Below are 27,048 nucleotides of genomic sequence, written 5' to 3' on the forward strand. Positions count from 1 at the left end.
CAGCTGAGCAGACTTCCCTGGTGGTCTAGTGGTTAAGACTGCATTTCCACTGCAGGGGCCGCCGGTTCCATCCCTGGTTGGGGAAGTTACACATGTCGTGGGGTGTTGGCAGGCTAAAAGCCTAAAGCCTTTGATCTAAGGCCTCTGATTTGGGCTACTGAATCACAACCTCAATACCTTACCATTCCCCATTACTGATGGGTCACTCCTCTTCAGAAATTCAGAGATAAATGGACTGACAAGCATGGCTATAAGAAAATCTGCTTTAAGCCTTCATCTGTGGGTAAGAGGTACCCAGTCCCTTTTGCCTATTGCAGGTCCAATCAAATATACTCCAGCTACTCTGGACCTCAAGAGTACTACAGTACCAAACTTGACCTCAGCAAGACACAAAAAAGGAATCAGACACACAGCATTCACCTAGCTGAATTTTGTATTGGGCATCTATCTATCTGCAGTGGCTCCAAGCGTCCCTTAAGAGGAAACTGACTAGATCCTCTCTGTAATGGGTCCAAATCATACCATACCCACTCACCTCTATCTGAAAAGTCAACCACTTGCTCAGTTTCTGAGCCAGATGAACGAGTCTGCCGAAGAGGGTATTTTTTCGGAGTCACTGGGGTAGGCTGCTGCTGACTACGGGTCACTCTCCTGGTAGAATAAGCAGGCTCCTCAGTGCCAAAAGACTGCAAATTTCGAACAGGACTGGAATCTGATCCCGATTTTTAAAAACAATAAAACAATTAAAGAAAAAAGAAGGAAATCTGTTTTATTTCCCAGCGGTATGACTTATTAGCACGTAGGTCCTCCTCTTCATATTTCAAAAAATCCAACAAATCCTCAAAATATCCATTTTACTGAACTAAATATAAGCAAAATAAATCAGGTATAGAGATGCAATACAGCAAGGAATTAATAGTTTAGGCTCTGGAATCAAGACTGAATGTGATTCGATTCCACTTCATCATACTAACTAGCTGTGGCATCTTGGGCAAGTTAATCTCTCCAAGCCTGTTTCCTGATCTACAAAAAATGGGGAAAAACTAGTAGCATATTCCTCATACATTTTGTGTGAGAATAAGTAGAATAATTCATGTAAGGCACCTAACATGATCCCTAGGTAGCTAAATCTAGTGCTTTATAAATATTAGCTACGTCCTCTCTTTCATCCCTTACTCTAACCCACCAGGAAACAGATGCTCTACTACTAAAGGTGTATCAATATACGAATATTTCCTTTCCTTAAGGATCTCTTTTTTTTCTTCCCAACTACCCTATCTGATACCCTAAAGCAAAATAATATTAGATTTGTAAAGGGCAAGGCGAGACTACAACTTTTAAAATTCTTTTGGATAGAGAAATCTATTCTGAAGCACCCAGTAGCCTTTTCTCATCTCCCCTCTGATGACATTTCAAAAAAGGAATAAAAGAAACTCAGAGCTAAAATTGAAGCACATTTTAATCAACAAAAAATCCTAACATGTATATCTTACAGATTCTTCAAAGAAGAAAACTGAAATTCTCAAACTCTTGTGTAAAAGTTAGCACACAGCTAGGTTTTCAGTTTGCATACCACCGGGGGTTCCGTTCACAATGTATTGATAGTCTACATTTTGCTTTAGAGAGGGTCATCTTACATGGACCACATTGTGAACGGTGCCCCATGGAGTTGTGTGACTCAGTGGTCATAAAGTATAACTAGAAGGAGACCCAGAGCTCATGTAATTCCTAGCTATTTTGAATATTTACAACTTTCAGGTGTCCAGGGCATGACCAACTATACTTTCTAAGAACACTTATGCCCATTCCTTTGCATATACTGTACTCTCTGCCTATAATAACACTTTCCCATCTTTCAACTTGTAAATTCCTACTAGATCCTGTAAGATTTCCATATCTGGGTTTCCACAGTACTCTATGCCCGTTCCACAATGCATTACCATACCAGTTTACACCCCGAACTAAACTGTGAGCTCCTTGAGGGCAGGAAGTATGATTTTTCTATCATGGTATTCCAGTACATAGCATAGTACCTGAATTATAGTAGCCATTTATCAATATTCCCATTATGCCAAAAGATAAAAACTTAAAAGTTGAGAAATCAAGAGACAACATCTATCCTTCAACTCAAATATTAGATTCAAAAATAAAGTAAGGAACAGTTGCTGAGAATGCTCCTACTTTCTTGCTTGAAAAAAGAGATGTTTTTCTCTCAATTTGCAACATGCTTATATAAAGCACTAACCAAATCAACACTGTTTAAGCACTCTAAGTATATTATATTTTCCCTCTTAATTTATTATCGCCTGTTGATCATCAGCTTTCTGTATTCATTACAACTTTCTTTCTTCCCCAGGGAATCCCAGAGCAGAGCCAAGAGGGTTTAGGGGTACCCTCCAAATCTAAGCCCAGATAGCTAATTGCACTAGAGAACCTTCTGACACCAAGATTCTCTGTTCTTTATACTACCAAAGCAAAATTCTGGGTATTTACAATTGATAGTTAGGTCAACTATTTATATTTATTACCTGTACCTGACTATATTACAGAATTAAACGTGGTTTAATTAATTGGGCCTCCTATAATAACAAGTTCAAGAGACTACTTTAAGCCCCTAGGCATAAACCATTCTAACGAAAGTGAAAAGATAGCATTCTCATTTTACTGATAGGGAAACTGTAATCTATAAAAAATTAAATGACTCAGGACATACATGTGTCACACATCTATTAAACCAGACATAGTTCCTTTGGGTCTACAAATTGGACAGTACCCCCAACAGAAACATTTTTAAAAGCCTGATACTTCGTAGTCATTTACTCTGCATTTTACCAGATTCTGTCATCAACATCAAGACATGGGACTAGTTTCCACAGTAACTAGCACCATAATGTGATGTCCAGTCAGCTGTGAGGTGTGGTCAGGAAGAAGAAAGCCGCCTTTTACCTTGGGAACTCTGGCTTAGTCGGGCTGAGGAGCGGGTGACTCGGGCAGATCGCCGGGATGTGCCATCACTCTCTGAACTGTCTGTGTGCTCGAGATCTGTAGAAAAATCGGAATCTTCGGTTCCATCTGAACTACTGCCTGCATTCCTCTGTAACACCATAGATCCAAACATTAGCACAGAAACATTTACTCTGTGGGTTTGAATTAACACTGGAAAAAGAATGAACTGTGATACTGAAAACACCAAGTTCAAACCTAAGAAAGGATTCCACAGTCAACTTTCCTTTATTTAGAGCATTTAAATGAAACAACCTAAAAATAATGCACCCTTATTAAATAAACACAGAAAGAGAATTCTTACTGTATTATCGTTAATTCTGAAACAAGTCCATCTGGAGGTCAGTACCACAAACTGGAAAGTATTCTGCTCAAAACAGTCTGGTTGACATAACCATGTACTTACAGAAAGTCCAGGGTAATGAGAAAAATGTTAGTACTAGACCCCATTGAAATTCAGAGTAGCTTTTGTACAAAGTCTCCATGACAAGCTATTACATTTTTAAAAACTACACACTAATTCAAAATGTCATGGTCCACAACTCTGATCCCAAAAGAACTTAAGGAGAAAAAGAGTAACATTCTTCTTTCTTATCTACTTTTGAAGCTTCTCCACACGAATGGCAAAAGTGCCTTAAGAAAGGGGGGGGAGAAGGGTTTCCCTGGTGGCACAGTGGTTGAGAGTCCGCCTGCCGATGCAGGGAACACGAGTTCGTGCCCCGGTCCGGGAAGATCCCACATGCCGCGGACCGGCTGGGCCCGTGAGCCATGGCCGCTGAGCATGCGCGTCCGGAGCCTGTGCTCCGCAATGGGAGAGGCCACAACAGTGAGGCCTGTGCACCGCAAAATAAATAAATAAAAATAAATCATCTTTTCAATTAATAATTATTTGTCAATTGTTAACCTCCTGAGGCATGATTAACCATAAAGATAACGTTTATCAACTGAGCATTAACACTACACCTTTTACTAAACCAGAAAGAAATGTATTTGCTAAAAAAAATTTTTTTTAAAAACACCAAAGTTTCAAATTACAAATCCCCAATTCTTTATTCAAAACCCTTAGGACCAGCTGTGTTTAGAATTCATAACTTTTTAGCATTTGGAAAGGTTGCATATATGCTGCAAATAACACCCTTTCTGCAGCAAAATATGTAAATAATCACACTAAATGAGACACATGAAAACTCAGGACAGTTTAGGACAGGTTTTGCCACCAAATAAGTTACTAAAAAATTTACATTTTCAAGAGCTCTTTGTATTTGGGAACTGAAGAAAGGGGACTGTGGGCCTATTCCAAGGCACCAGTAATATTCCTGCATTTGGTAAGCCTTAACATAAATACCACCTATCAATGTACGTCATTTTAGGAGACATTAAAAAGTGTGAATATTTGAAAGCCTCTCTGAAGAGAAACATTTCTGCAGAAGTGAACAAGAATAACACCCAACTTTCCAAATATTTCAAGTCTAATCTGCCCAGATAATGAGTGGAGGCCCCAGAGAGGGTCACAGAAAATTGACAGGATAAAAGGGGAATCTTAAAGGTCATCTGGTCCAATTACCCAGATATTTGAATCCCTGATCATCTCTGACCATCCCTTCCTGGCCTGACCATGGAACTCAGTTCTTCTCCCTGGCTTTCACCAATCTACTTCCCATTTTATTCCAGAACAGATGTAATTGCTCTCTCACTTCCCTGACATTAAGCTTTGTATATTACTGCCAAGTAGAGAATTTACTAGATTCTTCTACAGTTATTTATATGTCTGTTTTCCCCATCAGACTCTGATTTCCTTAAGCCAGGGATCACGTCTAATTAATTTTTGAATCCCCAGCAACCAGCATGTAGCAAGTAGTCAATAAACATTTGTTGAACTGAATTAGATTTGTTCTGTAGTCCTGGCTCTGCCATTGCCTAATTGAGCAGCTTGGGGCACTCCAATAAGCCTCTGTTTAGCTGACAAAAGAAGGGCTGGGAGTGTCCTTAGGTGATCTCGTAAGTCCCATCTAATTCTACAAAGTTTCTGACTTTACGAACTGCATTTTCTAGGCGCTATCCAACTAAGGAAACAAGTAATAATTACAGCTTAGGAGCAACAGGCCAGAGTGAGATCCCTTGTAAGTGGGCGCTGGTTCTCCACCACCCAGTCCTCTGCTTTGTTGTGTCCCCCGCGGGGAAAGGAAGGATGCTCCAAAACCCCGCCTCTCCTCCTATGAGCATCTCCAGACGGAAGGGAGGGGGATTCGTGCCACCCAATCTCGGCACCGCTAAACCGCGCCCCCACAGGACAGACTGCCAAGCCCAGCCAATCAAAAGAAAAGGGATCGTTCTCTACCGCCAGTCGGAGAGCGGTGGGGCCGGGCCCAGACACCGCCCCCACACGCGGGGAGGTGACCGTTGTGCCCAAATGGGCGGTGTCACCAGCCAATCAATATGCTTCTAGACGTTTCAGCGACCAATTAACGAGAAGAACGCCTCCGAGCCAGGCAAGCAGAGGGCGGGAATAGTTGCAAGCATAGGCCGAGACCAGGGTCGGGCCCACATTTTTCTGTTGGATATGGACAGAAGAGAGGGTTGCTGAGCTAGGTTCGGGGGAGCGGGAAGTTGGAATCCAACCACTGTGAGACGTGGCCAACTGCGTCACGTTGCTCAAAAGACTGTCCTTAGAAGCCCGCCATCCCTCCTGTCCCGTTCCTCTCACCTTCCTTCGCGGCATTGCCGGCGGCTGCGGCCCGACGGTTCCGATTCGGGCAGCGGCGGCAGCAGCAGAAGGAACGGTGGCTCCGGCGGGCTCCGTGGCGGCCTCTGTAGCAGTCCCAATCCTGCGTACGATCCCAAGTGCCTCCTGCTTCACAGCGTCTAGAGCCTTCTGCGCAGGCGCCGCGGGCTGAGGCGCTTTTTCCTCTACTTCCGGCTGGGGTTTGCGTCACCTGACGTTACGGGTCAGAGAGGATGCTGGGAGGTTCGTTCCTCCGGTGAGGCTACTGAGCGCCATTTTGGATTTGGTCAGGAAAGGACACCGATGGTGGAAAACGGGGTGAGCCGTGTTTAGTTAGGGGAATGGCACCCTTTGTAGGCGTGGGTAGCCATTCCTGTTTGGGGCAGAAGCCCGACAGTTGAAGTTAACGGTTCTCATCTTTACATTGGGCAACATTTCCCTTCCCGGTCGTTTTAATTTCTGAAGTCGGGGAAGGAAAAAGCCCCAGAATCCATCAGGTTGCTGATGTTTAACCCCTTCGTCGCCGAATTGTCTAAAGGACGTTTCAGTTTATGACATAAACTCAAAGTTGGGAAGGGATATTTTGCAGAAGAAACTATATTTTAACAGCCATTCTGTGTCTCAAAGTGGTGAGAATGGGGGCTTGTGAAAGGAACGAAAGGGTAGCGTCTATCATCGGGAAGTTTCTTGCCTGGTAAAGGAGAGACTGTCCTTGCCCTTAGCGAACAGCAAGTAAGTTAATCCGTTCACTCGCGAAAGGAGACAGAACCATTCTCCAGAAACTGTAGCTCCAAAGAATTACCAATTTAGTTCTGTGGTGACCACGTTCTGTATAGGTTTGAGAGCCTTGGGTGGCCCGCAGGGTGAGAGTGTGTGTGTTTGTGTGCGCCATACCAGAGCCGGAGAAGCATTGAACCCGTTAGCCCAAGTGACCTCTCGAAATGCATATACTTGAGCCAGGAGTTGGGGGAAGGCGGAAGAGGAAGGAATATGTTTCGTAAAGCTGGAGCTCAGAAAGGCGTTGATTTTTAAATAATAGTGAGAGCGCCTTGAAAGGAGAAGTTGTGGAAGATGTAAGCCTAGAAGAATCATAAGAAAAGGCTGGGAAGTGGACAGCAGGCATTGAGGATTTAGTCTCGCTGGAAGAAAAGCCTTGCGAAGACCAGGGCTTGGCCCAGAGCGCATGGGTGGAATCCAGCCCAGCTCAGTCATTAAGTTAGGATCCTGGACCCCAGTTTCACCTGAGGCTAGCTAAGATGGAGATTTCCCCCTGGAGCTGAGCTAAGGAACAAAGCAGCAGAAGGTAAACATCTGATTAATGTGCTGAACAGAGGACTCTGAAGAATTCAAGTTCCAGACCCTTGGTTAGTACTCTCCTTGAAGATATCCTGGGCTGGTGTTAACCCAGGCAGCTTCTGGTATTTAGTGTTTAGCTTTTAGTGTTTACTATAAATACCTTTGAATAACTTACTTAGGTTGAATTGCACATACAAGCGTATTTGGAAAGGGCTCCTGTTTCTTCTTTTGTATCCCCTCAGGACTTAAGCATTTAATTTCACACTATTACTGTTATTTTGCACTTACTGGAGTGTTCCTGAGGTTACTCTTGGATGTTGTGGCTCCCCAACTATTGGTAAGGAGCTCTAATGTTAAGAGCATATCTCATTTCTTTTATACCATCCTTAATATTACCCAGAGCTGGGCTTCCCTGGTGGCACAGTGGTTAAGAATCCACCTGCCAATTCAGGGGGCACAGGTTCAAGCCCTGTTCCGGGAAGATCCCACATGCCGCGGAGCAACTAACCCCGTGCGCCACAACTACTGAGCCTGTGCTCTAGAGCCCGCAAGCCACAAGTAGTGAGCCCACACGCCATAACTACTGAATTCCGTGCGCCTAGAGCCTGTGCTCCACAACAAGGGAAGACACCGCAATGAGAAGCCTGCGCACTGCAGCGAAGAGTAGCTGTGGCTTCCTGCAACTAGAGGAAAGCCCGCGCGCAGCAACGAAGACCCAATGCATCCAAAAATAATAAATAGTACCCAGACCATGCTCTACGTACAGTAAATTCTTGCTAGTTAATCAGAATATGTTTACTGTTTCACAGTCTCTGAATGTATAGCACTCAAAGATGGTGAAGTATCCCTCCCTAGAAATTAGTGTTTTAGAATAAAATCCTGACTTAGCCATTCAAAATACAAACACCAGCATTACAGATGTTCAACATTAGTTAATCCCTTACACCGAATTTTCAAACACTGCAGGTAGCATTAAAAGAGTTTACAGTTTCCTTTAGACATGGTTCTTGTCCTGGAAAGGTGTACCCTCTGGCAGAAAGATGAAAAAACTAACACCGAGAAGGTAGAAATGTGATCGTAAGAAAGGTGTATACTAAAGATGAAAGTCAAACAGCTAGGTGTGTGTATATATACATATATATATATTGGCTGCATTGGGTCTTCATTGCGGTGCGTGGGCTTCTCATTGTGGTGGCTTCTCGTTGCAGAGCACAGCCTCTAGGTGCATGGGCTTCAGTAGTTGCAGCACGTGGGCTTAGTAGTTCAGTAGTTGTGGCGCATGGGCTCAGTTGCTCCCTGGCATGTGGGATCTTCCTGGACCAGGGATCGAACCTGTGTCCCCTGCATTGGCAGGTGGATTCTTAACCACGGCACCACCAGGAAAGTCCCTTTTTTTTTTTTTTAGCTAGATATATTTAGAATGGGGAAGGGGAAATCCTAAAAGCTTTTTGCTCTCTTCCTTTCTTTTTTTGAACCAAACATAATCTTTACTTTGAGTTTTATTTTCATCATGATACAGTTATTGCTCAAAGCAGGAACTGATGTTCGTTTCAAAGCCTTTTACCAGTTGCCCCCTGCCCATACTCGTACGCCAGACTTCACATGGGTAGCTCCACTGCTCTTCCTGCTTTTATGCTTTCACACAGGCTTTTCTTCCTGCCTTGATGCATCTCGCCGCAACCTTCTTTAATATTTACTTTCTTCAGAAGGTCTTTCCTGATTTATTCTTCCTAAGGTATTAGGGCATCGTGATTTATGTTATTTTGCACTTACTGCTTTATGTGTACTTTTCCTTATACAGTTTGGTAGATGTTCTGTTTCCCTCTCTCCTTCCCTAAAAAGTAAGAGGAACATAACTCCTATTTGTTTTACTCATCAGCTCTTCTAGCATCCAGTACAGGGTTTGATGTCCGATCTGGATTTGAATTTTAGCTCTGTCGCTTTCTGTCTGCATTGCTCTTGGACAAGTTATAAAATTTACCTGTGCCTGAATTTTCTCATCTGTGAAGTGGATATGCAAATAGCATAATAGGTTGTTATAAGGATTAAAGGAAATGATTGTTATAGAGAGCTTAGCACAGTTCCTGACAGAGTAAATGCTGTTACTCTGGCAATAAATGGCTGTTGTTACTGATATTTATTATTCCAGTTACCCTAGTTATGGCAGTAACATCTTAATCTTTGTGAATATAGCTTTATATGGTCTCGATGTTTGTTTGCTTTTGTCTATTGAGCAAGATGATTACCCAGGCATTATATGTCAGGCATTGAGTCAAAGCAAGATGGATAAAACATCGTGTTTCCCCAGGCCAGTAAGCTTGTTGTTCCAAAACACTATAAGAGTATTAATGGAAAAATAGAAAGATGAGCAAGGTTCAGAAGTGCTACAGAGAAGGAAGTGGACAGTTTTATCAGGAGGGTTTAGGAAAGGATGCATAGAGGAGGTGAAACGAGTAGAACTTCATAGGACAGATAAGTTTGCCAGCGGACAAGGAGAGTAAGGGCTTTCTATGCAGAGGGAACAGCATGTGCAAAAGCAGAGAGGTGTGGAGCAGTACTGTGTGTGGGTGACTAAAGGCATGACTGGATTTGGAGTCGTTGACATAAGAAGAGGCAGGAATGGTTTTGGGAACCAGTTCATGCAGAGCCTTGAATGCCCTGCTGAGGAGCCTGGGCTGGAGGTGAGAGGGAATCTCTGAAGGACTTTAATCAGAGGAGTCCCACGATTAGACTTGAACTTTAGAGATCTCTTTCTGAAAGCTGTGAGGGGGACTGATCAGAGTGGCAGGGAGACCAGTCAGAACGCTTCCATAATAATACCCTTACCCAGAGCTGAGGAGGAACCAAACAGGGCAGGGGTAACGGGGACAATCTTTTGTGTATGTTCTTGTGAAGTTTCTTTCTCATACCTGTATCTTGTCTCTTCAGTTACATTTGAAGCTCCCTAAAAGATCCCTCAATTTCCTTTCAAATGCTCCCCTTGCCAATAAAAATGGTGGGTACCATATTTCAAATACAAAGTGAGGTTGTCCATTGTTTGCTTCAAAGGCCTGGGAGTTCCTGGAGGTTGGGAGCCTTGCCTGGCTGGCCACATCGTCTCCAGCTTCTCCCTTGCTGGCATCTAAAAGGGCTCAGTAAATGGGGTGGCCATTGCCAGGTGTTGCCTCAGTTAGGAAAGACTTGCACAGAACCAGCCACCCTCTCACCTCTAAGCCTCTTTTTGACCAGGAGGGGTTAGGGATAGCAGTTTCCTCTGTGTGTAGATAACTGTCCTGTAAGGTGGGGAAGCATACCTTGACCTTTTAAAGACAATGCTAGTGTAGCCAGGCCAATCTCTCAACTTCTGAGTAAAAGTATTGGCCTAGTCTCTGTCCCTCTGCAAGAATCTCAGAATTTGCTGATGTGACCATAATTCATATTAAAATCTTTTCTCTCACAGCTGCCTTAAAAATAAAGTCAGTGGAAATAAATAAATAAACAAATAAGTAAATATATTTTTTAATCGAAAAAAAATATTGTCAGTGAGGTCATTAGTGGTGCCTCCTTTCTTACTCTTGCTGGAGATGGCCTGGAACTTCTCTTACCTTCTTGGTCAATTGTTAATTTGGTTCTTGGATCACCTTATCCACCACCCACCCCAGCCCCGCCCTGGGGGAAGGTATTGGACAGATCCCAGCAGGCTCAGTCACTGTTCCCCACCTCTGTAGCTGGGGTTATAAATAACAACCAAAACTAAACAGTCAAATAACTGCATTTTGAAAATTGTTAAAAGTAAAAAAAAAAAAATCGCTCTGATCCTGATTCAGGAGCAGTTCTTCTCCCACTCCTGCCCTTCATCTCCTTTCTTCCACTTATCTACCTCCCTTTCCCCAATCCAAGCTCCCTAGGGAAGCCAATCTGAGCACAAAGCCCTCATACAATGAAGACATCCTTTTCCTTATTTGACAGGGCCAAAGCCTCCAGGGCTGTAGTTATAGTTACGAAATGTTGTTATGGCAGCAGAGGCCTCAGGGCAACATATGTTCCTGGGTGGTAATTGGGTTTGCTTTAACAGACTGTCTCTCCCTGGGTTCTCCATGCCCAAATTCACTTATCAAGAAAACCAGGGAATTGCTGTTATGGATGGACCTTCATTTTTTATTTTTAAAATTCTAGCAAAACCAAATTCTTTATTCCCCAGGATGGAATGTACTCAGTGATCATGGGTTGAGACTTTTTAGACTGCAGGCATTTTCATTTATTCATTCAAATTATGTTTATTGAGCATCTGATAAGTGCTAGGCATTGGGTAGGAGCTGAGTGCACACTGTGAATAAACACACATGGTCTTTTCTTCCTCCAGCTGATGATTTAGGACAAGTGTGTATAGGAGGGGGCTGGGGGAGTATGACGTTCACCGGCACCAACCCCCTCCACCTTTTCAAAAGTTACTAACACAGTATAATAACACTAAATAAATGTCTGAAAAAATAAAAGACATCCTTAATCTCACTGGTGCCATAGAGCTATTTTTATTTTTTGCATATTGCCTTCCTATTTTTCTCCACATGTGTACATTTTATTACATGTACATGTTTTGTATAAATGCACTCATTGTTTACATGAAATTTCATATTTTTTACACATTCTCAGTATTTCCCATGTTTCTCTGTAGTCCTCGTAATTGTAATTGCCATGTGACATTGCAATGTGGCTCTGTGACATAATGTGCTCTCACTCCCCTATTTGGGATCATTGAGGGTCTTTTAAGTCAAATAATGCTGCAGTGAGAGTCTGCATGCATCTGTAGCTCTCCTGTTTTTATTTCTGCCTCTTATACGTTGCTTTATTTCTTTCCCCGAAGACTTGCCCAAATTTAAAGTGTCACCATCATTGTGGGAGGATACCAATTTTAAGATGTTCCCAGAACTGAGTGTTACCACTTAATAAAATCTTGCAAGTTTAGTAAAAAAATGAAAACTGCACCTCAAATGTGCTTTTCATTTTATTTCTAGTTAAGATAGACTTCAGTCTTCCATGTGTTTCTTTACTAGTCCTGATTCCTCTTCCATGAAATCCTATGTATTACTCATTTCTCTACTGAGGTCTTGATGATTTTCTTTTAAGTTTGTATGAAAGATAGATGCTTTGTCTGAGCCACATTCAGCTATGGAATCAGCGTTACTAAGAAAGCAGAAGATTTGCTTCATAATGATTTCTCTAGTAGTTTCTCCTCACTCTTTCTCTCTGGCTTCCCTATTACCTCTAGTGGTAAACTCTTTGTCAGGTATGCATGCTATTAAAAAGGAGAATGATATTATGAACAGAATGTGTAGATGACATGGATGAAGGCAATGGGGAGGCAAGTTATGTCATATCTCAGCAAGAACTGAGGGGCCGCTTTAAAAGCTGTCGTCACTCTTGCCCACTATAGAAACTGAAGATGGTTGTGTTGACACTATTTTCCTGATGACCTAGGAGAAACTGAGTACTTGGAAAAAAATTCTCAAACCAGTCAAAAATGACCCTGCCTTCTGCCGTTTGTAAACTGAGGGTCATTTCATTTGTTGGGAGATGCTTTCCCAGGAACTGGGGCCAGGAATGGTTCTCTCTGAGTCACTTACCCATGCTCAGTCAATCTCCCTTGTGACTAATTGTACCCAAATGTGAATCAACTGCCAGGGTGAGGGATGCGAGCTACAACTAGGAAAATAATTTCTCTATTTAAGGTAAATCAGCACATACATGGTCCAAACTCACAACCCTGCTCTTCTTAGTCTTGCTCTAACCAACTGAGGTTACTGACCCAACCCAATCTCAGGGGTTAAGGATGATTTTCTTACTAGTCTGGAAATTACTTGAGGATGAGTGGGCATCTGGTCATTTTTTTTACCTGCCTAGCCTTGCCAGTAGATGTCACTACACCAGACCACATTCTCCAAAGATAGGCCTGGAAGGAAAGAGAGGGCTTCAGAAAGGCCAAGTCCAACCATCATGACCCTATTCTCCCATGGCTTCCATTAATAACTCTGGAAAACTATCAGGGATATGTATATACATGGTTCCAGACAGTACTAAGGCCTGAACTCAGAAGGCCAAGACCTCAGGTTCTGGGCAGTGTCAGAGTTCTTATCCAGAGGCCTTCCCCAGATTGGGTGGGGTGCACAGCTGCTGTAGGGAGGGTGGCAGGGTGAGAAGACCATTTAAATGGGGGGGGTACACATGATAGACTTATCAAGGAACAAGAGCCATAGGCTTGGGGCTGTTCCAAATGTCACTGTGGGGCTGATACCTCAGGCAAAGCACTCCACCCACCCTCCACCCCTGCCCCTCTGTCCATACTGACAGTGTCCATCCCTTGCCTGAAGGCTGCCAGGCTGGGGCCGGTTCATCAGCTTTGGGCCTCCCCAGGGCCAGCCAGACAGCCACACCATGCCAGGAAACTGGGAAAGTTCCTAATAGTTCAGACTATCATTACTGTTCCCCTTCAAGACAAGTATAAGCAGCATTAATAATCTGGGGAAAAAGCTTTTCTGTAAAGACTTTGGTTCCATGATCTTCTGTAGGATAAAGACTGAAATTCTTACCTGGCCTGCAGTGACCTGCATGATCTGCCCTTTGGTTAATTCTCCATCCCATCCCACACAACCTCATTCTCTGTGCTTTAACCTCATTGGCTTTCCTGCAATTCTCAGGAGTCCCCTGGTTCCTTCCACCTCAGGATCTTTGCACATACTCTTTACTGTGTCTGGAATGTTCTTCCCGCATTCTCTTCTTCACCTCTTTACACTAATCCTTCAGATCTAAGATAAATGTCATTTCCTCAGGAAACTATTTCCCGAAGCTTCCAGACTAGACCAAAGCCCTTATTTCTATACTGTTACAGCACCCAGCGTTTTTCTTCATAACATTTGTCTCAGTTTATAATTATATATCTATTTGTGTGACTGTTTGGATTCTTTGCTTCTGTCCTCCCAACACATACCCAGACTAGGTTTCATGAGAGCAGTGTCCATTTACCATTGCATTCTCAGCACCCAGCACAGTACATAGTGCTTAATAGGTACTCAGTAACTATTGGATGTATGAAAGAATGGCAATAATAATGATAAATGAAGGAAGTTAGACAACATAGCATTACTCTTGTACACACATTCATATAGCATTTGTATATGAAATATGGTATCTAATTCTGGTCACTCAACTCCTAAGAAGACATATCAGAGTCCAAAGACAGTTATCTAAATTGGTCAAGGGGAAAATGGAGGTTACCGTATGAGCAAAATTTTAAAGATTGTGGAAAGATGGAAGCTGAGACTATGATCCATGCATATGAAAATATAAAGGGGATAGATGCAGATTTATTTACCAAATCCGAAAAGTCAGTGCAAAGGAAAATCTTTCAAAAACTAGACTGTGGACTCCCCAGAGAAGAGACTGTGTGTTATTTATCTCTATATTCCCAGAACCCAGCACAATGCCTGGCACATAGTAGGAGCTCAAGAAATGTATGTTGAACTATTTTGTTGTTGAAGCTTAAAAGAGGTAGACTCGGGTCTGGGGATAAAGTATAATACGATTTTCACTTGGGAAATCCCAGAGGCAGAAAAGTATGAATAGGGTCAAGAAGGGTTCCTTTACATGTATGGACAATAGCTATACAATAGACTATTTCAGGGACATTAGGGCTATTCAAGGCCCATCCCTTGACCTTTTGAGATCATCCTTATGAAGGGCAATTACCATACACTCTCACAAAATGCATCTTCTCTCCACCAGCAGGGACCAAACTCTAAACTATAAAAAGCATTGATCTCACCCTGCCTCACATTGTTATCTCCAGTGCCCTCCAGACTCTTGGGCACATGCCCCATTGGTTCCCTGGGCATATTCTACTCAGGTTTTCACCAAAGGGGAAAATCCCAGAAGGTGGTGCCCTTCAATCAGAAGTAAAAATGGCTGCATCTCTCAGGGCAACCAGAGCCTGGGGCTGGTATTCCTGAGCCCACAGCAGGGAGGCCAATAGCCCTGGTTCCAAGAATCCCTGCAACCAGCCTCCCTGGCATTTAGCCTTCCATCCCTGGCACTTACCAGCCCCCCCGGCCCCTTAAGCAGGGACATTTCAAATAGTTTTTCTTAGAGCCATGGAGGGTTCAAAAGAATTTTTGTACATTAAAAAAATAAATCCTCCAAAAACAACTATTGAGCTGCTCATCCTCACTTATTTCTTCCCTCTCCCAGCAGTGTGTGGCTTTAAAGGTTTAGGATTTGGTTGTATGTTCGTTTCCCAGCCAGCTCTGCTGGTCTCATCCTACCTGGTACCAGAGGGCTAAGGGCTGTATCTTCTCTCAAGGATGGGCCTGAAGGCACAGGCATCAGGAAAATACTTAGACTCTTGTCAATGGTGTGCTGATGCATCATGGAAACTAGTCCCAGGGGCTTCCCCTGTCTGACATCCCCCGCCTCCCCTTCCAGCAGCCTATAAATCACTAAGGATTAAATACTGTCTGGAGGACCCTTCTCTCCCACCCCTATTCTGGGGCCCCCTGCCAGGCAGAAGGCTGCAAACTAAGCAGGGAGAAAAAAAGAGAATGGGCAGCAGGCAGGGGTGCCCATCATTTATCAACCAAATGCAGCGGTCAGTGGCTCTTTCCAGCAGCTCTCTGGCAGGCTGGGCAGGCAGTACAGCCAGTGTTTTGTGTCAAAATGGAGAGCACGGTCCGGCAAGAGTTCCCCTTATTTCGCTGTCCTACCCCGGACATAGGGAGTCAAGGGGTGAGCCCCTTTCTTTTTTTTTTGGTTTTGGTGGGTTCAGAATTAAACCACACTTTTGGTCCTGGATAGAGTCTGACTTCCTTCCCACCCTTTTCTGCCAAGTCTTCCCTAGGGCCTCCTCTTGTAGCTCCTCTTCTGACCCCAGGAAGAGCTTTCTCACTTTACTTGGCACCTTACAGAAGTTTCTTAAGAGTCCAAGTTCCAGAGCTCTGACAGTCTTTCTTAAAGGGCAGCACCACTGTCCTACCTCCTTTGATCATCTCTGGTTTCTCCTAAATGGAAACCCCCCAGCTTCCCCAACTCTCTCCTTCCCCAGGGTAGGAAGCTTGGAGAAAGGAAGTGCATTTAGTCCGTGGTTTTTTCAAGGAGGAGTTCCAAAAAATGTTCAACTCCCTCACCAAGAACAGCTGGAACCTGCCAGACTCACCTCCATAATTTCTGAGCACTGCTTCTCTGCACTATAAACAAAGTCAGAGTTCTAGAGAGTTTAGGGCTAGGGGAGGTGACAGGGAGGCAGGGAAGTGGGTTATAGGGTCTGGTCTGTATTCCTAACTCTGACCTTCAACTTCTGGGTAAGGGTGGACCTCTAGGTCTGCATCCCTCTGACCTAGTCCACTGAACCCCCCAGTAGTGGTTATACACAGTCTTTGAAAGCAGATGAACCTGTCTTCTCTAGCTAGATAACCTCCAATACATCTGAGCCTCAGTTTTCTCACCTGTGAATTGGGGATAGTTACACCAACTGGATAGGATATAATAACTAAGACTGAGGGTTAAATAATATTATGTGTGCAAATTACTTAGCCTATAGGAAGCTCCCAGTAAGCAGAAGTATTCTTCTATGCTGTGTAGTTGGGGCACATGGTCTATAGCATCCTAATTATATTACCTTCTTTCTGGGACCCTGATGTTAGTGTCTCCACAGGTGGCACAAACTTCTTGGGCATTCTGAGGAATGCAGACCCACCACAGATTCAGAGATCCCAGGAAGAATTTTTGGGGAAGAATTCAAAGTTGGGTGTATATGGCCAAAAAATTAACAGGGTTGAGATCTAGACCCTGACTTGACATTCTGGGCAAACACCCAGTAGGTCAGAGAATTGGATGGAGCTTCTGGGTGGGACTTCCAAGGAAGGTACTAACTTGTATGATACTATCAGAGTGGCATGGAAGAAGTAAGACCAAGCTGCTTCCTACCCCAGCAGAATACATGCTGCTTTGTAGATTACCAGGCCTTTGCCCAAGCTGAATAGAAGCAGGGGTCACAGAGGCCACTTGTGGAATGTACTGGAACATTCCAGACCCTTCTGCTGCATAACAACACAACTCCTCGAGGCTTTGAGCCATCAGGGTCTTCCAAGAAGAATTGGATACAAGGTCCTCACCCTCCACCATGCATAGCAAGAAATCACCTGCTCTGAAAGGAGCATTATTCTAAGTACCTCCAAGTTACTAAGTGGGAGGAGTGTTAATCCAGCCCTTTGGGACTTTTTCACTAAATAGAGAGACTTGGCTGCCAAGACCATTTTGTTGAGCCAGAACCTTCTTGTGGAATAGATGTGCTGGGTACAAGATATCCACAGGAAAAGCCAGGAATAGGCACCTGATCAATCAGGGCTGAAGAGTTGGATAGGATGTAACCAGGCTTCATTTTTCTCAGTCAGAAACAAATTTACAATGAAGCTAATGAAACTTAAGAGTCAGAGCCCCTCACTTGCACAGAACCTTTCCAAGTCCTTCTCCCTAATTCTATAATTATTTTACTGTTTAACTTAAAGAGGAACCCCCAAATTATGTATTAAGCCTCACAGAACCTGGAGCCTTCCCTACTTTTAGTCTGCAGGGCTTTTATTTATTTTTTTAAATAGTGTTGTTTTATTTATTATTTATTTATGTATTTGGCTGCGTTGGGTCTTAGTTGTGGCATGCGGGATCTTTTAGTTGTGGCGTGCGGGATCTAGTTCCCTGACCAGGGATCAAACCCGGGCCCCATGCGTTGGGAGCGTGGAGTCTTAACCACTGGACCACCAGGGAAGTTCCTGCAGGGCTTTTAGCCTCAGCCTTCAGGAGTGATCAGAAACATTAGTTGGAAAAACAACCAATGTTGCCTCAACATCGCCGGATGCAATGGCTTGCACTAGTAGCTGACAAGAAATAACAGAGCAAATGGGTCCCTTTGCTCAGAATTGGTGAGAAAGGACAAACATATATAAAATGACTGAAGAGGAATTATGAAGCTACCCATAAAGTAGCACAAAATAATGGGCTAAAAACCGAACACTTAAGTCCTGGGGGCATCATTAGTGCCTCACAGGGTCATTTGAGGAATGCTAGAAGGACCTGAGGTCTGATTGGAAGTTGAAGCTGGTGATGAAGATGGTGGAATTGCAGGGAGGGAGGGGGAATATCATATCCAAGGTTCAGAAGATAAAACTGAGGATGCATCTGTGGTGATATTTTGCAGTTGTCTATTACAAAAGCCCTTTAGATAATATTATTGGCTCTGAAAACAAGTTCTGAGCCTATGCCCTATGCCCAAATATATTTATAATATATTTGAAGTGGATTTCATGGTACTTGATTCCTGATTTGGTGCATGGTGTGAGGGGAAGGGGAAAGGATTAGGTGTGGAATTAGATGAAGAATGTTTAGGGTATTGTAGCTTACTTGCTCCAGGGGTCATTGTATTTTTGAGGCTGACCTGGAGAAGGTAAATGGGAACAATAGCAGAGAAGAGAGAGGTCTAAAGGGGGTGAAACGAATAGGCCTTTTGGTTTATATACAGTCTCCTAGGAATGTATGCAACCAGCATCTCCTCTCCAGAGACTTTACTCTCTGAGGGGCCTGGGAGTGTGTAGAGGATGCAAACTCTTCCCACCGAGGTACTGCTCTAGAAACCAGATGGTCCCTCAAGGTACCCATAATCACATGACACAGCAGAACTAGTTTATTTTAATTCATTTTTTGTGAAGCACCATCTGCATGCTGGTCACAGTGCTAGGTGTAGTAATTAGCCTGAGGACAAAGACATGCCTGTTCTCCTCAGGAAACTTACATATTTTAGTGAGGAGGACACTTTTTAAAAATGAAGAATGCTAACCTGGGTATTTCATAGGTCAAAGAAGCAAATCTTATGTCTTTCACAGTGAACTTTTATGGATATCATGGGGGTAGGTATATCTTTTTCATTAGATGTTCCCTTAAAAGATTAGCAGGGTCTGACATGCATCATAGATCTCTCATCCATAAACATCTAAATCCTTTTTTTTAACAGATTGATTGAGGCATAAATTATATACCATAAAATTCACTTATTATACATGAATAATGCTATGATTTTTATCAAGTTTATAGAGTTGTGCAACCATAACCACATTCCAGTTTTAGATCATTTCCATCACCCCAAAAAGTTCCATTGTGCCTGTTTGCAGGTCATCCCTGCTTCTACTTCTAGCCCTAGGCAACCACTGATCTGCTTTCTGTCTCTATAAATTTGCCTTTTCCGGATAGTTCATATAAATGGAATCATACAATATGTAGTCTTTTGCATCTGGCTTCTTTTACTTAGCATAATGTTTTTTAAGGTCCATCCACATTGTAGCATATATCAGTAGTTTATTCCTTTTTATTGCTGAATAGTATGCCATATAAATTCTTTTGGAAGTTATTTATTTATGTTTTGAGGCAACACTGACCAGGATGCAGGAGCCCTGGTCTCCTGTCCTGCCTCTGATTTGCCAAGTGGCCTCTGGCAATTCATTCCCTTGTCTCGGCGCCCACTTCTCCATTTGTAAAATGAAGGGACTGGATCATATACAGTCTCTAATGTCTCTTCCAGTGCTTCCAAAAAGATCTACTTTGTATTTTTCATGGAGCGCCACTAGGTCCTGTATTCCAAAATTTTGATGTCTCTGATCCCACATTTACCCTTTACCTATTTTGAAACATCCAACAAATCCTTTATTGTTAAAGACGAGGAAGGTTCAGTTTTAAAAGGCTGCAGTTTAACAGGAAAATTTGATTCCCACCGAGAGGAAAAGAAGAGTTAAGGAGTGAACATCACCCAGCCTGAAAGAAGGAGAATGAACAAGTGAGATAACTAAGCAGAGGATAGGAAGTGGTGGGCCGCAGCAAGGGACAAAGTGTGTCAGAGTACTGAAGGTCAAAATCCAGGCCACGGTTACCTCGGGAGTAATAGGGCAGGGATGTAGGGAGAGGGAGGCCACCAGAGTGGGAGAGAGGTTGAGGGCTAGGCCCCCCTCCCTACTCTGTTCCCATAACCTCATTCATTCCCTCAACACTCCTTCCCAATCCCTCTCAGGCTGCTCTGCTCCTTTAGCTCTGACCCCATTTCCTCAGGATCTCGTTCCCTGAGGAACTGGGCCTGACATTTCAGACAGAGGCTGAGGGAAGGAGGTAGGTCAGAAAGAGACACTGTGTGTCTGTGTCATTTTATTTTTCACTTTTATCATTTTGGAACCCAGGGGCCAAAGACGTAAGTACTTAGACATTTACCAGGAAGTTCAGAGATAGTCCCCCAGGTACCAAGGAATGTCAGGACTTCTCTAGTCCCTGCTGAACAAGTGCTACTGAGTATCAGATTCTGAAGGGTAAAAATGGTGATTTAGAATTTCCATTCTTGTTGGTTATTATGGCATAAATGCACAGGGTGAGGGTCACGGTGCCCTGGAAGTAGGGCCGGACAGTGCCTTCGGAACTGGAAAGCTTCTCTTGGCTATGACAACCCCAGCCTTCTCTTAATTCAATAGCCAGCAGGATAAGGCCTCCCGGTGGATCCTCTGATCTTCCAGAATTCTCCACAGCCTTTCATCCTTGGTAGTCCCTCAGACTTCTGCAGCTTTGAAGACCCCAGGCCTTATAGGGACTGTTTGGGGAGGGGCTGTATCTCTGACTCACACTTGTAGGAAAAATAACTGCAATTCCTTGAGTCCTCATTTATTTGTGACAGGTATGGACATCCCAAATCAGGCTGGGATCAAGGGACTAAGCATTTGCTGTTGGAACCCTCTAATGCAAGTAATTCTCCCATAGATGAAAAACAATTTATTGATATACTTGGTGTAGGTAATCCTCCACTTTTGATGTTTTTGAGTGCTTGCCTTTGACCTCCCTGAAAGCAGGACCCAGCTCATGTCTCAATCAGAACAGCATCTAGACCACTTCTGCTTACAGGCTTCAAGGCCTGCTTGGCTGTGAACTCCAGAATAGGAAGTATGTCTCCGAACATTATTGTCATTCCTTAGTGCCTAGCTCTGTGTCTGGCACGTTGTGGTCATTTCAATAAATTTGTGACAAGTGAATTAATTAGTGACAATTATGTTGATAAAGATGATGGGGGGACAGTGACAAAGGTTTTCTTGCAAGCTAGAAGATGCTTTGTAAGGCAAGACATCTCCCCGTAGCTGCATGCAGCCTCCTCAAAGCCATGGGTTTTTTAATTGGAGGAAACAGACAGGGGTTAATCTTCAGATGAGGACTTTATCCTCCCATCATGCCCATGCCAGGAGAAGCTATCAGTGATAGAGAAGGGAATAAGAGACAGCTGGTTGGGCATGATACCTGGGTAAGGAGAGGACAGGGATCTCCTCTACATGCCTGCCTTTGCATTCCTCCAGCTAGGTCAACTTAGTGTCTTTTGCCAGCTTATCAAGAAGGACCACGACTCTCTGGATTCAGAAGATCCAATTCTTCAGCTGTGCCGCCTCCACCAACTCTTCTTCCACTGTCCAGGCTCTCTACTCCTGGTACTTCAGCTTTAGAATAAAATTTAAACTGCGTATCCTTGAGACTACCCACATTACCCTTCTCTCCAAGGGAAGAATGCCTCTGTCCAATAAAATGCCATTTTATCTTTTTTTAAAAAAATTTATTTATTTGTTTATTTATATTTGGCTGCATCGGGTCTTCGTTGGTGTGCGCGGGCTTTTTCTATTTGCGGAGAGCAGGGGCTACTCGTCATTGCAGTGTGCGGGCTTTTCATTGAGGTGTGCGGGCTTCTCATTGTGGCGGCTTCTCTTGTGGAGCACGGGCTCTAGGCGCGTGGGCTTCAATAGTTGTGGCACTCAGGCTCAGTAGTTGTGGCTCGTGGGCTCTAGAGCACAGGCTCAGTAGTTGTGGTGCATGGGCTTAGTTGCTCCATGGCATGTGCAGTCTTCCCGGACCGGGGCTCGAACCCATGTCCCCTGCGTTGGCAGGCGGATTCTTTGTTTTTTTTACTTACTTACTTATTATTTATTTATTTTTTGTTGAGTTGGGTCTTTGTTGCTGCGCGCGGGCTTTCTCTAGTTGTGGTGAGTGAGGGCTACTCTTCATTGCAGTGCGAGGGCTTCTCATTGCAGTGGCTTCTCTTGTTGCGGAGCACAGGCTCTAGGCATGCAGGCTTCAGTAGTTGTGGCTCAGGGGCTCAGTAGTTGTGGCTCGCAGGCTCTAGAGTGCAGGCTCAGTAGTCGTGGCGCACAGGCTTAGTTGCACCGCGGCACGTGGGATCTTCCTGGACCAGGGCTCGAACCCGTGTCCCCTGCATTGGCAGGTGGATTCTTAACCACTGCACCACCAGGGAAGTCCCGCCATTTTATCTTTAGAACAGCTCTGTGAGGTTGATGAAGCACAGTTGATTCTGGCATAGAGAAAGGAAGCCATTTGTCCAAAGTATTTCAAGATTCCTCACTCCAGGGCTTTTACCTCCAACACACACTGTATGGCCCAACCAATAAAAATCACACATCATCTTCTAAGACTGTCTGAGAATTTACATGTTGGGTCCTAAAATGCACAAAGTTGTCAGGTAAGAACAGATTTCAAGAGACTAGCTGGCTTACACTTTGGCTCTCAGGCAGGTTAGTGGTCTAGAAGTTGAGTGTTTGTTGGGAAAACACTTGAATCTGAAGTCAGAAGACCTAGGATGTTAGTCCTGGGTCTGCCATTTACTAAGTGGAAAATCTTGGGCAAGTCATCTAGCCTCTGTGACTTAGCCTTCTGTAAAATAAGGACAATAATATCTGCATTTTCTACCTATTGTACATGTAATATTCTACCTAGTTTTTTTGAATTTTATTTTATTTATTTTTTTATACAGTAGGTTCTTATTAGTCATCAATTTTATACACATCAGTGTATACATGTCAATCCCAATTGCCCAATTCATCACAGCACCACCCCCACCCCCCTGCGGCTTTCCCCGCTTGGTGTCCATACATTTGTGCTCTACATGTGTGTCTCAATTTCTGCCCCGCAAACCGGTTCATCTGTACCATTTTTCTAGGTTCCACATATATGCGTTAATATATGATATTTGTTTTTCTCTTTATGACTTACTTCACTCTGTATGACAGTCTCTAGATCCATCCATCTCTCAACAAATGACCGAATTTCGTTCCTTTTTATGGCTGAGTAATATTCCATTGTGTATATGTACCACATCTTCTTTATCCATTCGTCTGTCGATGGGCATTTAGGTTGCTTCCATGACCTGGCTATTGTAAATAGTGCTGCAATGAACATTGGGGTGCATGTGTCTTTTTGAATTGTGGTTTTCTCTGGGTATATGCCCAGTAGTGGGATTGGTGGATCATATGGTAATTCTATTTTTAGTTTTTTAAGGATCCTCCATACTGTTCTCCATAGTGCCTGTATCAGTTTATATTCCCACCAACAGTGCAAGAGGGTTCCCTTTCTCCACCCCCTCTCCAGCATTTGTTGTTTGTAGATTTTCTGATGAAGCCCATTCTAACTGGTGTAAGGTGATACCTCAATGTAGTTTTGATTTGCATTTCTCTAATAATTAGTGATGTTGAGCAGCTTTTCATGTGCTTCTTGGCCATCTGTATTCTTCTTTGGAGAAATATCTATTTAGGTCTTCTGCCCATTTTTGGATTGGACTGTTTATTTTTTAAATATTGAGCTGCATGAGCTGTTTATATATTTGGGGGATTAACCCTTTGTCCGTTGATTCATTTGCAAATATTTTCTCCCATTCTGAGGGTTGTCTTTTCATCTTGTTTGTAGTTTCCTTTGCTGTGCAAAAACTTTTGTTTCATTAGGTCCCATTTGTTTATTTTTGTTTTTATTTCCATTACTCTAGGAAGTGGGTCAAAAAAGATCTTGCTGTGATTTATGTCAGAGTGTTCTTCCTATGTTTTCCTCTAAGAGGTTTATAGTGTCTGGTCTTACATTTAGGTCTCTAATCCATTTTGAGTTTATTTTTGTGGATGGTGTTAGGGAGTGTTCTAATTTCATTCTTTTACATGTAGCAGTCCAGTTCTCCCAGCACCACTTATTGAAGAGACTGTCTTTTCTCCATTGTATATCCTTGCCTCCTTTGTCATAGATTAGTTGACCATAGGTGTGTGGGTTTATCTCTGGGCTTTCTATCCTGTTCCATTGATCTATATTTCTGTTTTTGTGCCAGTACCATATTGTGTTGATTACTGTTGCTTTGTAGTATAGTCTAATGTCCAGGAGCCTGATTCCTCCAGTTCTGTTTTTTTTCCCTCAAGACCACTTTGGCTATTTGGGGTCTTTTCTGTCTCCAGAAAAATTTTAAGTTTTTTTGTTCTAGTTCTGTAAAAAATGCCATTGGTAATTTGATAGGGATTGCATTGAATCTGTAGATTGCTTTGGGTAGTATAGTCATTTTCACAATATTGATTCTTCCAATCCAAGAACATGGTATATCTCTCCATCTGTTGGTATCATCTTTAATTTCTGTCATCAGTGTCTTATAGTTTTCTTCATACAGGTCTTTTGTCTCCCTAGGTAGGTTTATTCCTAGGTATTTTATTCTTTTTGTTGCAGTGGTAAATGGGAGTTTTTCCTTATTTTCCCTTTCAGATTTTTCATGATTAGTGTATAAGAATGCAAGAGATTTCTGTGCATTAATTTTGTATCCTGCAACTTTACCAAATTCATTGATTAGCTCTAGTAGTTTTCTGGTGGCATGTTTAGGATTTGCTATATATAGTATCATGTCATCTGCAAACAGTGACAGTTTTACTTCTTCTTTTCCAATTTGTATTCCTTTTATTTCTTTTTCTTCTCTGATTGACATGGCTAGGACTTCCAAAACTATGTTGAATAATAGCAGTGAGAGTGGACATCCTTGTCATGTTCCTGATCTTAGAGGAAATGCTTTCAGTTTTTCACCATTGAGAATGATGTTTGCTGTGGGTTTGTCGTATATGGCTTTATGATGTTGAGGTAGTTTCCCTCTATGCCCACTTTCTGGAGAGTTTTTATCATAAATGGGTGTTGAATTTTGTCAAAAGCTTTTTCTGCATCTATTGAGATGATCATATGGTTTTTATTCTTCCGTTTGCTAATATGGTTTATCACATTGATTGACTTGCGTATATTGAAGAATCCTTGCATCCCTGGGATAAATCCCACTTGATCATGGTGTATGATCCTTTTAATGTGTTGTTGGATTCTGTTTGCTAGTATTTTGTTGAGGATTTTTGCATCCATATTCATCAGTGATATTGGTCTGTAATTTTCTTTTTTTGTAGTATCTTTGGTAATATTTTACCTATTACATGCCTATTGTGAAAATTAAATGAGATGATGTACGTGAAAGCTGTGAAGTACTAGACAAGAGTTCATTTTAACATCTCAGCCAAATTGCATCTTTGGAGACTCTTTATGTAAAATATACATATTAATCCTTCTATGTTCATAAGAAAGTTTTAAAAGAATAGAGATTAGGATTTCATCTCTGGAGTCAGGCTGCCTGAGTAACCTTGGGCAATAAGTAATCTTGCTTCACTCTGAAGTCTCAATGAAGAGGAGATAATACTCATCTCATAGGTATCATGGTGAGAATCAAATGAGATAATGTATGCTCGATGCTTAATATATACCTGGCAAGGAGAAAGGAGCTCACTGAATGTTATCAGCTACTATTACTGATTTTATTAATGAAGATGTGAGGCAGGGTGGTGCAATAAGATCTGATAGAGATCTGAGCTAGGAATCAAAAAGATTCACCTTTTTGGGCCTCAGTTTCTCTACTTGCACCATAATAAGAATCCATGGTTTTCTTTTTCCAGATTGTCATGGGGATTTTAAAAAAAAGTATATGAAGACTTTGAACGAATTGGAATTGAGGAATGTTATAAATTGCGAGATTTTTTTAAAAAACTGACTTAAGTTTATAAAGACTGAATTTTTATCAGTTCATCAATTTTTGTTCATTCCTATCTGCCTTTGGTAAAGTTGTCCTCTTCATGGAAAAGGAGTACAGCATCTCCCTGTCAGTAAAAAAGATTTCAAATGTCAGACTTCGAAGTAAATTTTTCAAATCTGCAAGGATATACTCTTTGCAAAGAAAACCTTTCTTTAGGACGTTCCATTGCCTCAATTTGTTCTCTGTACATAGGCTGATTTTAATATTCATCCAGTTCATGAATTTGCACTTTGGGTATTTTCTGCTTTCAATATTTAATCCCGAGAATGACCTCTCCTTGCCTTGCAGCACGCTCCCAGATTACCTCCTTTTCTCTGATTAGTTAGTATGGCTTCAGGGAATACCTTCATTTTAACGTTAAGCCGGGCAAAAACAGAAATAGAAAGATAAATCTGTAGCAAGATCAAAAATAGATATCATGGCTAAATATAAACCTGGAGGGAATTATCTAATTATTTGGATGGTCCCTTATCACAGAGAATCCAGGGTTGATTGCCTTTCACTTTTTCCATATAAGAGAACAAAATGGTTAATGAATACCACGAGTAACAATTTTTTCTTTTGAAGAGTAATAATTTTGAATAGTAACTTAAACCCTCTTTTCTTCCCCAAATCTCGTCATGTATATTATAGCATATGATTTTCACAACTGCGTGCCTTCTTTTTGGGGACCGTCCAGTCTCATTTTGACTTGTAGGTCAGAGAGCATTGAACTGGGAAGACCAGGATTTGCTTATGGAGTCACTGTGCAAATTTGGTCAACTTTCTCAGTCACTTTGTTCCTTCCACTCTGCTGAGCTAGACTTGGAATGGACGACTCTGCTCCTTTTCAGTCTCAGTTTAATTTACAGGCTAGCAGCTGCTTTTTTTTAGGTTGGACCAACACCAAGCAAGGACTGGGAAATGTGAAGAAAGACAAATGTGGTGTCACGTGAGGCACAGTAGCCATTAAGTTCACGGATATAATGCAAATAGCATGCAAATATTATGCAAACTTTGTATTAATTTGTAGAAACTTACTTTGGAGCTGGCAAGCAGCGTTGAGATCCTATGAGGATTCAAAACTAATGTT

General features: G+C 42.5%; 2 protein-coding genes across 5 annotated transcripts in view; one reads left to right on the forward strand and one right to left on the reverse strand.

Moving 5' to 3' along the window:
- The window catches only part of KAT7 (lysine acetyltransferase 7), a 32,458-nt gene extending 26,528 nt beyond the window's left edge, over window positions 1-5,930 (reverse strand). Inside the window, exons 1-3 of one of the 4 annotated variants that reach the window (XM_059046361.2) lie at window positions 5,708-5,930; window positions 2,947-3,094; window positions 536-712 (exon numbers count right to left, since the gene is read on the reverse strand). In XM_059046361.2, the coding sequence (XP_058902344.1) occupies window positions 536-712; window positions 2,947-3,094; window positions 5,708-5,722 (340 nt within the window). In that variant the 5' untranslated portion in view covers window positions 5,723-5,930. The remainder of the gene's footprint in view (window positions 1-535; window positions 713-2,946; window positions 3,095-5,707) is intronic. The other 3 variants (XM_059046360.2, XM_067021487.1, XM_067021486.1) reach the window with 3 other exon arrangements.
- Window positions 5,931-6,393: 463 nt separating this feature from the next.
- FAM117A (family with sequence similarity 117 member A) overlaps window positions 6,394-27,048 on the forward strand; it is a 64,665-nt gene continuing 44,010 nt past the window's right edge. Inside the window, exon 1 of the mRNA XM_059046365.2 lies at window positions 6,394-6,457. The gene's annotated coding sequence lies outside the window, so the exon portion shown is untranslated. The remainder of the gene's footprint in view (window positions 6,458-27,048) is intronic.

This window comes from Kogia breviceps, chromosome 19 (assembly GCF_026419965.1).
Source record: "Kogia breviceps isolate mKogBre1 chromosome 19, mKogBre1 haplotype 1, whole genome shotgun sequence".
In the NCBI taxonomy this organism is placed as follows: Eukaryota; Metazoa; Chordata; class Mammalia; order Artiodactyla; family Physeteridae; genus Kogia; species Kogia breviceps.